Source organism: Nerophis lumbriciformis, linkage group LG03 (assembly GCF_033978685.3).
Source record: "Nerophis lumbriciformis linkage group LG03, RoL_Nlum_v2.1, whole genome shotgun sequence".
In the NCBI taxonomy this organism is placed as follows: Eukaryota; Metazoa; Chordata; class Actinopteri; order Syngnathiformes; family Syngnathidae; genus Nerophis; species Nerophis lumbriciformis.
In genome coordinates this window covers 65,313,073-65,329,651 of record NC_084550.2, presented here as the reverse complement: position 1 = coordinate 65,329,651, position 16,579 = coordinate 65,313,073, and the positions used below count along the sequence as shown (strand labels likewise).

At 40.3% G+C, this 16,579-nt stretch overlaps 1 protein-coding gene across 3 annotated transcripts in view; it reads left to right on the top strand.

Annotated features, from left to right (window-relative positions):
• st3gal3b (ST3 beta-galactoside alpha-2,3-sialyltransferase 3b) overlaps nt 1–16,579 on the top strand; it is a 223,481-nt gene that overhangs the window by 25,024 nt on the left and 181,878 nt on the right. For all 3 annotated transcript variants that reach the window (XM_061941399.2, XM_061941391.2, XM_061941383.2), the window contains exon 2: nt 2,079–2,223. In XM_061941399.2, coding sequence (XP_061797383.1) covers nt 2,115–2,223 — 109 coding nt within the window. In that variant the 5' untranslated portion in view covers nt 2,079–2,114. The remainder of the gene's footprint in view (nt 1–2,078; nt 2,224–16,579) is intronic.

Here is a 16,579-nt window from a genome sequence, read left to right as displayed (position 1 = left end):
ATGTCGAAAAATATTCTTAAATTAAGTAAACGCTGGTGCCATTATCTTGACATAATGATATGCGCTCGGCATTACATTTCTTGAAACTAGAAAACTTATACTAAAAACAAATTTATTGTTCTTAATGGAAAGGCAACAAGGCAACCACTTGTTACTCTCGGGGTCTCGGGCAAAGTCCATTTGGCTGTCATCTGTTTTAAAGGGGAACATTATCACCAGACCTATGTAAGCGTCAATATATACCTTGATGTTGCAGAAAAAAGACCTTTTTTTTTTTTAAACCGATTTCCGAACTCTAAATGGGTTAATTTTGGCGAATTAAACGCCTTTCTATTATTCGCTCTCGGAGCGATGACGTCACAACGTGATGTCACATCGGGAAGCAATCCGCCATTTTCTCTCTTTCGTCGGTGTGTTGTCGGAGGGTGTAACAACACGAACAGGGACGGATTCAAGTTGCACCAGTGGCCCAAAGATGCGAAAGTGTCAAGAAATTGGACGAAATTTGTTCAAAATACGAGGCTGTGGGGAAAGCCGACGAAATGGTCAGTCGTTTGTTCCGCACACTTTACCGACGAAAGCTATGCTACGACAGAGATGGCAAGAATGTGTGGATATCCTGCAACACTCAAAGCAGATGCTGACATCAACTCCAAAACTAGACAGATCAGCTTTCAGGAAAGGAGAGCGGATGAGGGTATGTCTACAGAATATATTAATTGATGAAAACTTTATTACTCGCGGTTTTACGTAAATTATTATACATAAACTGTTTACCAATAATTTAGCTTAAAAACATTAATTTTTTTCAATCATTCGAGTACATTCGGGTAGTCTTGTGTAATGCAGTATTTAGTGTCTATTTAGGTATGGTTAACCTGAGTGCTGAAATCATGGAAAAATATATGTTCTTAGCACGCCTGAAATGGGCTGTCTGCACTCTCAAAGTGCATGTTGTTGCCAAATGTATTTCATATGCTGTAAACCTAGTTCATAGTTGTTAGTTTCCTTTAATGCCAAACAAACACATACCAATCGTTGGTTAGAAGGCGATCGCCGAATTCGTCCTCGCTTTCTCCCGTGTCGCTGGCTGTCGTGTCGTTTTCGTCGGTTTCGCTTGCATACGGTTCAAACCGATATGGCTCAATAGCTTCAGTTTCTTCTTCAATTTTGTTTTTGCTACCTGCCTCCACACTACAACCATCCGTTTCAATACACGCGTAATCTGTTGAATCGCTTAAGCCTCTGAAATCCGAGTCTGAATCCGAGCTAATGTCGCTATTCCTTGCCGTTCTATCCGCCATGTTTGTTTGTATTGGCATCACTGTGTGACGTCACAGGAAAATGGACGGGTGTATATAACGATGGTTAAAATATTGCGTGATGGGTAAAATTTTGAAAAAAACTTCGAAAAATAAAATAAGCCACTGGGAACTGATTTTTAATGGTTTTAACCATTAATTGTGATAATGTTCCCCTTTAATTATGAGACACAATTGTGTCAAAATCGTGATTTTTTTTTTTTCATACTTGAAATAAGAAATGATTACTTTAAAAGTAGTTTTATACTTGTGAGTGTTGATGACACAGCTTTGCAACAGTTGATATTCTAGTTTCAAGCATGTTTTACTTAATATAGGTCATAAAATCTCAGCAACAAGCTGTAATATCTTACCAAGATCATTTAGGACCAAAACCCTTAAAACAAGTAAAAGACTCATAAAATCTGCTTAGTGAGAAGAATGATCTTATCAGACAGAAAATAAGCAAATATCACCCTTATTTGAGATAATTAATCTTACTTAGATTTCAGTTTTTGCAGTGTATCAAATTTAAAAACCAAGATGAATAATCCAGTCTTTTCTGTTGAAACCTTTCAGAGCGATGTCAATGAAATGATGTACAGTGTGACACTCCTCCCTGTAATCATGGCCCTCTCAGGCACTAATGCTCACTGGTTATATCTGTTCATTGCGCTTATCTCAACCCAGCACTGTTGCTACTGGTAAATGACTTTCCTGTCCAGTATTGTATGTGGAAGTTGAATCTCTCTCTCTCTCTGCTCTTGTGCCATGCAGATGTCCTGGATGGTGCCATGTGAATGACTGAAGACCATGAAGCCCACTCGCAAGCTGCTGTTCGTCCTGTGCCCCATGCTGGTCCTAGGCTTCATTTACTATTCCTCTGGGAAGCTACACCTACACGTATGGGGCCAGAAGTTACGTAAGTCTGTCCACTGCCACCATTTTTCATCATTTTGTCATATTTTGGAAACTTATGTACAGTTTTTGTATTGTTTTTAATTGTATTAAGTGCTGGTTGCTTGTGAGCAATCTCTTCTTCTCAATCTGTGTTCTTAATTTATTTCCTCTTTCCTCCCAATAACTGCCAGACTCTTTGTTTTTCAAATCATTCAATGGTAAATCCATGAGTGTTGTGGGAAAATCCTGATCAGATTTTCTGGTGCTGGTTGTGTTGGCCCTTTTTACTGTAGGGCTCTCGAAATCCGCAGATCCACCCAAATAGGTTACAGCAGTGTTTTTCAACCACTGTGCTGCGGCCATACTTGCCAACCTTGAGACCTCTGATTTCGGGTGGGCGTGGTCGGGGTGGGACGAGGGCGTGGTTGGGGCGTGGCTAAAAGGGGAGGAGTATATTTACAGCTAGAATTCACCAAGTCAAGTATTTCATATATATATATATATATATATATATATATATATATATATATATATATATATATACATATATATATATATATATATATTTTATTATATATATATATATTTTATTATATATATATATATATATATGTATGTGTGGGGAAAAAAAATCACAAGACTATTTCATCTATGAAATCTATGAAATAGTCTTGTGATTTTTTTTCCCACACATACATATATTGCGCTCTACTACGGTATCGAGCACTATTTTTTGGATAACCTTATTAAGACATATATATATATATATATATATATATTTACACATAACACTCATCTACTCATTGTTGAGTTAAGGGTTGAATTGTCCATCCTTGTTCTATTCTCTGTCACTATTTTTCGAACCATGCTGAACACCCTCCCTCTCTGATGATGCATTGCTGTGTGGCACGCACAAAAGTGCTTTCATCAAATGCACTAGATGGCAGTATTGTCCTGTTTAAGAGTGTCACAACATTGCTGTTTACGGCAGACGTACTGCTTTACGGTATACAAAAAAGTGACTGCTGTTGTTGTGTGTTGTTGCCGCGCTGGGAGGACGTTAATGAAACTGCCAAACAATAAACCCACATAAGAAACCAAGAACGCGCCCTCCATCATTCTATAGTTATAACGTGATTGGGCAGGTACGCTTTTTTATATTGTGGAGGACCTGAGTCCGCCTGTATTTCGGGAGATTTTCGGGGGAAAATTTGTCCCGGGAGGTTTTCGGGAGATGCGCTGAATTTCGGGAGTCTCACGGTACAGTCTGGTGTGCCGTGGGAGATGATCTAATTTCACCTATTTGGGTTAAAAAATATTTTTTGCAAACCAGTAATTAGTCTGCTAATGATGTGTTGTTGAGTGTCGGTGCTGTCTAGAGCTCGGCAGAGTAACCGTGTAATACTCCATATCAGTAGGTGGCAGCCGGTAGCTAATTGCTTTGCAGCTGTCGGAAACAGCAGGAGGCAGTGTGCAGGTAAAAAAGGTGTCTAATGCTTAAACCAAAAATAACCAAAAGGTGAGTGCCTCTAAGAAAAGACATTAAAGCTTAGGGAAGGCTATGCAGAACAAAACTAAAAATGAAGTGGCTACAAAGTAAACAAAAACAGAATGCTGGACGACAGCAAAGACTTACTGTGGAGTAGGGATGTCCCGATCCGATAGTTGAATCGGATCGGCCGCCGATATTTGCAAAAAAATGTGTATCGTCAAGGCATGGGAAAATGCCGATCCAGATCCAGTTAAAAAAAAACTCAGCTCCGTGTTTTCCAACGCACCTATTTAAATAGTACATTCCACTTTTCTGCTGCTCCCTAATTTCCGTCCCGCATTTTCCAGCACACCTTCAACACATCCACAGGTCTGTGGATTCTCACGCAGTTGCTTTTAGCTGCTGGCATTACACGACAGGCTCTTCTCACTCTTTTCTGTGTCTGTGCTTCTCACAGACAGCAAGCGCACCTTCTTACACACGTCACATACTGTCACGTCATACGTCACATACGTATACGTCCTCCCCGAGCAGAGAGGTAGCAGCATGGCTAACGTTAGCTGTGATGCTAGCGCAGCCGTGTGACCAACGCTCCCTCTAAGGTGCGCGCTTTCGTGCAATTGCGCACTGTTTAAACGTCCTCTGCGCATAGCAATTATATGCCACGCACAAAATCAAATAAAAAAATAAGCGCATAACAATTTTCGACACACGGACACGACAGAGAAAACAGTTTTCGTCATCATTGTTCAAATATTATAACGTCTGTCGAGACGCTTATGTCCATTCGGTGCCACACGCCCACACCATCAAAATGCCGAGGCAAAAATTTGCAGATCAACACCGTATGAAAAAATTTGTGATTTTTTTTTAGTTGTGATTTCCTTCTCTGCATGAAAGTTTAAAAGTACGGTAGCATATATTAATGCAGTATGAAGAAGAATGTTTTAATGTAGACATGCAAGCCTTGAAAGAAAATGTTGAAAATCAAGACTACATTTCCTGTAAATGGGTGCATTTCTACCCTATATTTTAACTTTAGATTTATTCTCATATCAAACTCTTTTGGCTGTCTTTTTGACACTTACATCCACACCCTGGATTATAAATAATTCAATGTGATTATCTTGTGTGATGACTGTATTATGATGATAGTATATATCTGATAGTATATATCTGTATCATGAATCAATTTAAGTGGACCCCGACTTAAACAAGTTGAAAAACTTATTCACGTGTTACCATTTAGTGGTCAATTGTACGGAATATGTACTTCACTGTGCAACCTACTAATAAAAGTCTCAATCAATCAATCCAAACACATAGAATCATCATACTGCTGTGATTATATGCATCAAGTGTTCATTCAAGGCTAAGGCAAAATATCGAGATATATATTGTGTATCACAATATGGCCTTAAAATATCGCAATATTAAAAAAAGGCCATATCGCCCAGCCCTAGTTTCAATGATGCCATTTCTGTTTGTCATGTATAATTTTGTCTATTTTGTGTTTATCCTTGAATAAACAGGTCAGTTTCTTGTTACCAACCATTGTGTATTATTCAAACTCCCCTAATTCAGCTGGCTAGTTGTTATCAAGAGTACTAAAACCCTTTTCAACATGATTCTGACAACTAAGTAGGCTAAATAACTTTAAACTTTAATACATGCTCGGATAGGCCATTATCGGTCAGTATCGGTATCGGTATCGGATCGGAAGTGCAAAAACAATATCGGTATCGGATCGGAAGTGCAAAAACCTGGATCGGGACATCCCTACTGTGGAGCAAAGACAATGTATATCCGAACATGACATGACAATCAACAATGTCCCCACAAAGGAGGATGAAAATAACTGAACTATTCTTGATTGCTAAAACAAAGTAGATGCGGGAAACATCGCTCAAAGGAAGACATGAAACTGCTACAGGAAAATACCAAAAAAAGAGACAAAGCCACCAAAATAGGAGCTCAAGACAAGAACTAAAACACTACACACAGGAAAACAGCAAAAAACTCCAAATAAGTCACGGCGTGATGTGACAGGTGGCGACAGTACACCTACTTTGAGACAAGAGCTATAGTGATGCACGCTTGGTTATGGTTTAAAGTCATATCCAACATCTGCGACAACGACTTTTTACTGTCAACTGAGTTTCATTTTTAATACATTTCTGCTGTTGGTGTGCCTCCGGATTTTTTAAATGCAAAAAATGTGCCTTGGCTCAAAAAAGGTTGAAAAACACTGGGTTACAGTATGTAATGGAACATTTTTCAGCCCTCTTTTTAAAAGTGATTACATGCAGTTTCTTTTGACTTTTGAAACCACCAGTAGGAAATGACGTCTTGAGATTTCCACTCTAAATATATGAAACGGTACCTCGTTGAAAATGCTGTTCTCAAACATAACTTTCCACCTAAATTGCCTCCTGAAGGCTTGTGTATGAAGTTAGGACTCTAAGTAATTCCACAACAGATGAGAAAGCACTGTTGTTTACTTTATTGGCAGCTTGGTATCTCCAGAAACCAAAGGTGCAGATATGAAATGTAAGACTTTTTTTTCATGGTTGCATACCTTTTTGTTTAGTGTAGTAAAGTGACTATTTCCTAAGAGACTGCCAAGACGATGGAAAATTTTAAATCAAATAATGGGAAGATCAGCATCATGTAAAACAAATTCGTATATAGAAGTTGATGGAGCTTACCTGACTAAGCCAATGGAAATGGCCACATATTTTAATAATTACTTCACAAACAAGGTGGAAAATCTGAGAGTGAATATGACGCCTTCTGATGGCTCCTCCTCATGCACATTAATTGAAAATCACATAATGAAGGGTAAAAACTGCAGGTTCGATTTTGTACCAGTTAGTAGTTCTGATATTGAGAAATTGTTGTTATCACTGCCATCTGATAAACCTGCTGGGACGGACATGCAAATTGTTAAGAATTGCGGCATGCCATGTATCAACTCCGATTTGTCATATATTTAATAAATCATTAAGATATGGAGTCTGTCCTGGGGTTTGGAAGGAGGCTAAGGTCATCCCTCTACCCAAGGACAAAAATAAAGATTTTACTGGTAAAAACAGTAGACCAATAAGCATACTTCCTGTTCTTAGTAAATTGATGGAAAAAGTTGTTTTCAAACAAATTCAAGATTACTTTACCTACAACAAACTGATGTCGGGTTCCCAGCATGCTTATAGGCAAGGTCACTCAACATCTACTGCTCTAGCTCAGCTGACTGATGACTGGCTGTCACAAATGGATGTCAAGAAGATGGTTGGTACTGTCCTGATTGACTTTAGTGCGGCATTCGATGTCATAGATCACAACATAATGATCTCCAAACTGAGAAAATATGGTTTTAATAGTATGTCACTTTCTTGGATGTTGAGCTATCTATCAGGAAGATCACAGAGAGTGTGTTTTAATGGTAGCCTATCCGAACGCAAGTACAATTACTGCGGCGTGCCTCAAGGAAGCTGCTTAGGTCCTTTACTTTTTATTATTTTTACTAATGATCTTCCCTGTGTTACAACAAACACCAATATGGTTATGTATGCAGATGACACAACTCTATACAGTACTGCCTCTACCTTAAATGACCTAGAAAATAACTTAAATCAGGACCTGGAGAGAGTGTCTCGCTGGGTAAATGATAGTAAACTTGTTGTGAATATTGACAAAACAAAAAGCATTCTTTTTGGATCCAGGCATATGCTTGTTGATGACCCACAGCTTCATATTTTAATGTCAGACATACGTATTGAGCAGGTCAAAAAAAGCAAAATTGCTTGGTGTGCTATTAGACAGTCAACTGTCATGGTCCGATCATATTGATGGTATTTCAATGAAAATGGGAAGAGGTTTAGCCATGGTCAGGAAGTGCTCCACCTTCTTGACATCCTCAACAATGGCTCAAGTCATACAGTCCCTGGTTTTCTGTCATCTTCATTACTGTCCTATAATATGGTCCGCTACGACTAAGTCTGACCTGAACAAACTGCAACTTGTTCAGAACAGAGCGGCTAGACTGGTACTTAAATGTTCTTTGCACACAGTATTTAATTTATGCATTCACGCCTGTCCTGGTTGTCTGTTGAACAAAAGATGCATTGTAGTCTCATTATGTTCTTTAGAACTATCATTTTAGATCAATCACCAGATTACTTTTACAAACAGTTTTTAAAATCAACTAACACACATATTCATGACACTAGGAATGGCAGCAATGGCTATTTGGCACTTCCTGCTCCCAGGACCAATCTCCTCAAACATACAGTCATGTATAGATGTACATCATTCTGGAATGGGTTGCCATCTCACATTAATCTCTCACAAAGTAAATTGTCATTCAAGACAGCTTTGAAGATACACCTATTGCAGCTGCCCACATGACGTGAATTTTTAATACTGGTTTTAACTAGCTTTCTATCTTATGTTGTATTTTTCCATTGTATAATGTCTGTTATTGTATGTATTCTTTGTATTTTTATTTTGTATGCTCCTATATGGACCCCAGGAAGACTAGCAGTCGCCTTGGCGTCAGCTAATGGGGATCCATTCAATAAACAATAAACACAAGACGATGCTAACTTTCGAAAGTGTTGTAAGCATTATATCTCACGGTCTTCCAACTTCGACCTTGTAAATAATGCTCCACAACGCAGTGTCATGTCAAAAAAGCAAAAGTCGTGATGTGTTTTTGAAATGAATGCGCTGCGTTTTTTAAATGAATGCGCTGCGTATGCTTAAAAGGCTCCATTTTTATTTACAAGCTAGAATGCATTAAAAAACTCTAAACATACAGTACAGGCTAAAAGTTTGGACACACCTTCTCCTCATTCAATGCGTTTTCTTTATTTTCATGACTATATTGTAGATTGTCACTGAAGGCATCAAAACTATGAATGAACATGTGGAGTTAAGTACTTAAGTACTTAAAGGGGAACATTATCACAATTTCAGAAGGGTTAAAACCATTAAAAATCAGTTCCCAGTGGCTTATTTTATTTTTCGAAGTTTTTTTCAAAATGTTACCCATCACGCAATATCCCAAAAAAAAAAAAAAAAGCTTCAAAGTGCCTGATTTTAACCATCGTTATATACACCCGTCCATTTTCCTGTGACGTCACATAGTGATGCCAATACAAACAAACATGGCGGATAGAACAGCAAGGTAGCGACATTAGCTCGGATTCAGACTCGGATTTCAGCGGCTTAAGCGAAATTGAAGAAGAAACTGAAGCTATTGAGCCATATCGGTTTGAACCGTATGCAAGCGAAACCGACGAAAACGACACGGGAGAAAGCGAGGACGAATTCGGCGATCGCCTTCTAACCAACGATTGGTATGTGTTTGTTTTTAAGTGTTGTAATGTTTTAAGCTAAATTATTGGTAAACACAGTTTATGTATAATAATTTACGTAAATCCGCGAGTAATAAAGTTTTCATCAATTAATATATTCTGTAGACATACCCTCATCCGCTCTCTTTTCCTGAAAGCTGATCTGTCCAGTTTTGGAGTTGATGTCAGCAGGCCAGGGAAGCTAGGGTCGATATTCTTCTCTTGATCATCTTCGGTGGCATAAGGGACGGTAGAAGCAGTGGGAGCCAAGACATCCAGGGGGTTTAGCTCGCTCGTCTGCGGGAACAAACTGCCGCCATTGCTTGCCGTGCTACCGAGGTCCTTTGTCCCTGAATTGCTCACACACTCCGGCAGATTCAATGGGGGTCTGGCGGCAGATTTCTTTGACTTTATCGTTGGAAATGCATCTGCTTTGAGTGTCGCAGGATATCCACACATTCTTGCCATCTCTGTCGTAGCATAGCTTCGTCGGCTTTCCCCACACCCTCGCATTTTGAACACATTTCGTCCAATTTCTTGCCACTTTCGCATCTTTGGGCCACTGGTGCCACTTGAATCCGTCCCTGTTTGTGTTGTTACACCCTCCGACAACACACCGACGAGGCATGATGTCTCCAAGGTACGGAAAACAGTCGAAAAAACGGAAAATAACAGAGCTGATTTGATTCGGTGTTTGTAATGTGTTTGAGAAAATGGCGGATTGCTTCCCGATGTGACGTCACGTTGTGACGTCATCGCTCCGAGAGCGAATAATAGAAAGGCGTTTAATTCGCCAAAATTCACCCATTTAGAGTTCGGAAATCGGTAAAAAAAATATATGGTCTTTTTTCTGCAACATCAAGGTATATATTGACGCTTACATAGGTCTGGTGATAATGTTCCCCTTTAACAAAAAAAGGTGAAATAACTGAAAACATGTATTATATTCTAGTTTTTTCAAATATCGTATGATATACGATATACACTATATTGCCAAAATATTTGGCCACCTGCCTTGACTCACTTATGAACTTGAAGTGCCATCCCATTCCTAACCCATAGGGTTCAATATGATGTCGGTCCAGCTATTACAGCTTCAACTCTTCTGGGAAGGCTGTCCACAAGGTTGCGGAGTGTGTTTATAGGAAATTTTGACCATTCTTCCAAAAGTGCATTGGTGAGGTCACACACTGATGTTGGTCGAGAAGGCCTGGCTCTCAGTCTCCGTTCTAATTCATCCCAAAAGTGTTCAAGTCAGGACTCTGTGCAGGCCAGTCAAGTTCATCCACACTAGACTCTGTCATCCATGTCTTTTATGGACCTTGCTTTGTGCACTGGTGCACAGTCATGTTGGAAGAGGAAGGGGCCCGCTCCAAACTGTTCCCACGAGGTTGGGAGCATGGAATTGTCCAAAATGTTTTGGTATCCTGAAGCATTCAAAGTTCCTTTCACTGGAACTAAGGGGCCAAGCCCAACTCCTGAAAAACAACCCTACACCATGATTCCTCCAAGTGATTAGGACACCTGATTCTGATAATTTAGATGGGTGGCCAATTACTTTTGGTAATATAGTGTATTATAGATGCATAAGTAATCGATTTTATAATTGAATCATAGCCCGTGAATGGTAATCTTAACCGAATTGTGAGGTGCCCAAAGATTCCCACTTCTCGTGATGTCTTTGTACACAACCTGCCTTTGCCCAGGTGCAAAAAAGTAAAGTCGCTACAGTCTTTCAGTTTCTATCTTGTGTGTCAAAATGTCAGTGTAAGATTTGCGTAAGAAGCATATATTTGATGCCGTCACCCCTAAACCCCCGTTTTTTTTTGTATTTTTTCCATATACTTCTGCCCTCTCTGAATGTTGTAATTCAATTTGGCAGATAGGTAAACAGTCCTTTTTAAGTTAGAGATGAACAAACTTCCAACTTGAGGTTGTTTATTGATAGTCTCCTCAATGAAGTTACTATATAACTTAAGTACACAAAAGAAAGTACATTGATGGACACATGAAGTGCACATTCATGTAATAGTCATGTTAAATCGACAATACCGATTTGTTTACAAAAAAAGCAATACAACAATACAACCAAGGCTGGTTCTTATACTGCTACTTGCACCGGTCACCCAGGGGGGTCCCCTCCCAAGATGTCTCATTATTCCCATTGGGTTGAGTTTTTATTTGCCCGGATGTGGGATCAGATCCGAGGATGTCGTTGTGGTTTGTGAAGCCTTTTGAGACATTTGTGATTAAGGGCTATAGAAGTAAACTTTGATTGATTTTAATTGATTTTTTTCCATTTATTGACCAACAGCCCAGACCTACAATTGAATTTTGAATTTTTTAGTGCCTCTCGACTAGGGTTGCAAAGGGGTGGAAAGCTTCCGGTAAATATCCGGAAACCTTCCGGAAATTTACCACGAGAAGTGAAGCTCGGGAAGTTTGGAAATATTAACCATTTTTTGATTATTCAAAGTTGGACACCGTCCATGGGAATATATGGGAATTCATGGGGAATTACAATAATGATATATTATTGGGCACTTGTCTATATGCTGCTGCATCTTTGTGGCATTTTTGACGTAACTCTTTGCTAGGGATGTCCCGATCCGATATTTGGATCGGATCGGCTGCCGATATTTGCCAAAAATTGCGTATCGGCCAGGCATGGGAAAATGCCGATCCAGATCCAGTTTAAAAAAAAACTCCGGTCCGTGTTTTCCAACGCACAGATTTAAATAATACATTCCACTTTCCGTAATTTCCGTTCCGCATTTTCCAGCACACCTTCAACACATCCACAGGTCTGTGGATTCTCACGCAGTTGCTTTTAGCTGCTGGCATTACACGACAGGCTCTTCTCACTCTTTCCTGTGTCTCCCTCTCACAGACAGCAAGTGCACCTTCTTACACACGTCACATACTGTCACGTCATACGTCACATACTGTCACGACATACGTCACATACGTATACGTCCTCCCCGAGCAGAGAGGTAGCAGCATTGCTAACGTTAGCTGTGATGCTAGCGCAGCCGTGCGAGCAACGCTCCCTCTAAGGTGCTCGCCTGTGCAATTGCACACTGTTTAAACGTCCTCTGCGCATAGCAAATCTATGCCACGCACAAAATCTAATAAAAAAAATAAGCGCATAACAATTTTCGACACACGGACACGACAGAGAAAACAGTTTTCGTCATCATTGTTCAAATATTGTGACGTCTGTCGAGACGCTTATCTCCATTCGGTGCCACACGTCCACACCAACAAAATGCCGAGGCAAAAATGTCCACATCAACACCGTATGAAAAAATTAGTGATTTTTTTAGTTGTGATTTCCTTCTCTGCATGAAAGTTTAAAAGTAGCATATATTAATGCAGTATGAAGAAGAATGTTTTAATGTAGACATGCAAGTCTTGAAAGAAAATTTTGAAAATCAAGACTACATTTCCTGCAAATGGGTGCATTTCTACCCTATATTTTAACTTTAGATTTATTCTCATATCAAACTCTTTTGGCTGTCTTTTTGACACTTACATCCGGCGCCCCCCCTCCACACCCTGGATTAAAAATGAATGTAAATAATTCAATGTGATTATCTTGTGTGATGACTGTATTATGATGATAGTATATATCTGATAGTATATATCTGTATCATGAATCAATTTAAGTGGACTCCGACTTAAACAAGTTGAAAAACTTATTGGGGTGTTACCATTTAGTGGTCAATTGTACGGAATATGTACTTCACTGTGCAACCTACTAATAAAAGTCTCAATCAATCAAAACACATAGAATCATCATACTGCTGTGATTATATGCATCAAGTGTTCATTCAAGGCTAAGGCAAAATATCGAGATATATATCGTGTATCGCAATATGGCCTTAGAATATCGCAATATTAAAAAAAGGCCATATCGCCCAGCCCTAGTTTCAATGATGCCATTTCTGTTTGTCATGTATAATTTTGTCTATTTTGTGTTTATCCTTGAATAAACAGGTCAGTTTCTTGTTACCAACCATTGTGTATTATTCAAACTCCCCTAATTCAGCTGGCTAGTTGTTATCAAGAGTACTAAAACCCTTTTCAACATGATTCTGACAACTAAGTAGGCTAAATAACTTTAAACTTTAATACATGCTCGGATAGGCCAGTATCGGTCAGTATCGGTATCGGATCGGAAATGCAAAAACAATATCGGTATCGGATCGGAAGTGCAAAAACCTGGATCGGGACATCCATACTCTTTGCACAGTATTTGCAAATGTACACACCCTTTCTGCCTACATTGGTTGGGGTGAAATGTCTCCACACATCAGATGGTGTACATGGCATTATTCTGTTTGTATTTATTTATTCTTGTAAAACACTAATGCAAGTCCACACACACATATAAATAGTCAGCTAAACAGTTGGAGTAGTCTTTAAACATATTTTACTGATGGACAAATGAATATAAATAGGCTAGATGAATAAATGAACACTCAATCAGCATGCTAAATCAAACTATAACCTACATTCTTGTATGACAACAGAACGGTTAGCAGAACAGAAGGCAGAGGAAATTACACCTTTTGATTTAGTATTTGCTAGTTGAACTTTACAGATCACAAAAAAGGTAAATTCGGATCGCTAACGTTGTTAGCATAAATGAATGGGATTTAACGTAGAGAAAATTAGCATCACGGCTAACGGAGAAATATTTCCGGTTCATTATGAGACTGTGGTGGTACATAAACCTAGCTAGCTAGAGATATTGGCCCCAAAATCATTTAACAAGTACAGGAACAGCTGGCTAGCTTGAGTGTAAGTCTGCTGGAGTAGTCAGTAACAAGCAATTACACCTCTATTAAACTTAAATACCATAGATCAAATATATTTACCCCAGTAATATCATCAAAACTTACCTGACTGGATGAAGTCCTTGTGCTCAAATACTAACGTGGCCTCAATAGCCCTGCTGTAGTGTGTAGCATGCTGGGAATTATCTGTGTATGAGATGGAAGAATGCACTGCTCATGTGATGGAGGAATGCACAGTGCAGGGTTGAAATTCTACTGAATTTGCATTAAATCAGGTTGTTTTAGCTAATAATCATGCTGCAAGATCTATCATGTTGCATTCAATGTTTATTCCCATTAATTCCCGTTAATTCCCTACTCAGTGGCGTGGTGGTTAGAGAGATCGGTAGGTTGTGAGTTCAAACCCCGGCCGAGTCATACCAAAGACTATAAAAATGGGACCCATTACCTCCCTGCTTGGCACTCAGCATCAAGGGTTGGAATTGGGGGTTAAATCACCAAAAATGATTCCCGCTGCTGCCCACTGCTCCCCTTACCTCCCAGGGATTGATCAAGGGTGATGGGTCAAATGCAGAGAATAATTTCGCCACACCTAGTGTGTGTGTGACAATCATTGGTACTTTAACTTTATATATTCCAGTTAAATCCCATGGAAAGTTTCCAACTTTGAATATTCCCGAAATTTTGCAACCCTACTCTCAACATTGAACTTAATGCTTTTTTATTGCCATTTAAGACCTTAATTTTTGCAATATACATTTAATGAGTTTTTATGCTTTTTAAAGACCCGCGGAAACCCTGTAAAATGAATGATTGTTTTTGCGTTAATTATATATTATTATACGACTACGTTGATGAGAATCAGCACCTCCAAGTCAGAGTCCATGGTTCTCGCCCGGAAAAGGGTGGAGTGCCATCTCCGGGTTGGGGAGGAGACCCTGCCCCAAGTGGAGGAGTTCAAGTACCTAGGAGTCTTGTTCACGAGTGGGGGAAGAGTGGATCGTGAGATCGACAGGCGGATCGGTGCGGCGTCTTCAGTAATGCGGACGCTGTATCGATCCGTTGTGGTGAAGAAGGAGCTGAGCCGGAAGGCAAAGCTCTCAATTTACCGGTCGATCTACGTTCCCATCCTCACCTATGGTCATGAGCTTTGGGTTATGACCGAAAGGACAAGATCACGGGTACAAGCGGCCGAAATGAGTTTCCTCCGCCGGGTGGCGGGGCTCTCCCTTAGAGATAGGGTGAGAAGCTCTGTCATCCGGGGGGAGCTCAAAGTAAAGCCGCTGCTCCTCCACATCGAGAGGAGCCAGATGAGGTGGTTCGGGCATCTGGTCAGGATGCCACCCGAACGCCTCCCTAGGGAGGTGTTTAGGGCACGTCCAACCGGTAGGAGGCCACGGGGAAGACCCAGGACACGTTGGGAAGACTATGTCTCCCGGCCTGGGAACGCCTCGGGATCCCCCGGGAAGAGCTGGACGAAGTGGCTGGGGAGAGGGAAGTCTGGGCTTCTCTGCTTAGGCTGCTGCCCCCGCGACCCGACCTCGGATAAGCGGAAGAAGATGGATGGATGGACTACGTTGACACGCTCATGGAAATTCGGATTGCGATCATTTATGGGGGCGGCATGGCGGCAAACCTCCCAAGATGTCTCATTATTCCCATTGGGTTGAGTTTTTATTTGCCCGGATGTGGGATCAGATCCGAGGATGTCGTTGTGGTTTGTGAAGCCTTTTGAGACATTTGTGATTAAGGGCTATAGAAGTAAACTTTGATTGATTTTAATTGATTTTTTTCCATTTATTGACCAACAGCCCAGACCTACAATTGAATTTTGAATTTTTTAGTGCCTCTCGACTAGGGTTGCAAAGGGGTGGAAAGTTTCCGGTAAATATCCGGAAACCTTACGGAAATTTACCACGAGAAGTGAAGCTCGGGAAGTTTGGAAATATTAACCATTTTTTGATTATTCAAAGTTGGACACCGTCCATGGGAATATATGGGAATTCATGGGGAATTACAATAATGATATATTATTGGGCACTTGTCTATATGCTGCTGCATCTTTGTGGCATTTTTGACGTAACTCTTTGCTAGGGATGTCCCGATCCGATATTTGGATCGGATCGGCTGCCGATATTTGCCAAAAATTGCGTATCGGCCAGGCATGGGAAAATGCCGATCCAGATCCAGTAGTGGGTAGAGCAACCGGGCCAGAAACCTGAGGGTTGCAAGTTCGCTCCCCGCCTCTTACCATCCAAAAAATCGCTGCCGTTGTGTCCTTGGGCGGGACACTTCACCCTTTGCCCCCGGTGCCACTCACACCGGTGAATTGAATGATGAATGATAGGTGGTGGTCGGAGGGGCCGTTGGCGCAAATTGCAGCCACGCTTCCGTCAGTCTACCCCAGGGCAGCTGTGGCTATGAAAGTAGCTTACCACCACCAGGTGTGAATGAATAATGGGTTCTACATGTAAAGCGACTTTGGGTACTTAGAGAAGCGCTATATAAATCCAAGTTATATATATTTGAAACAAATGTTTAACAAACGAGATTGGAACTTAAAATTCTCATGAATCAGCAAAAGCATTTCTACTTACCGGCATATCACCAAACTTAGTGGAAACGAACATTGATCAGCTGACCGCTAATATTATAGTCCGAGAAATGTTGCTCAAAAGTCAAACTCTAATTTTGAAACAACGTAGTCAATGTTTTGTGGAACATGAT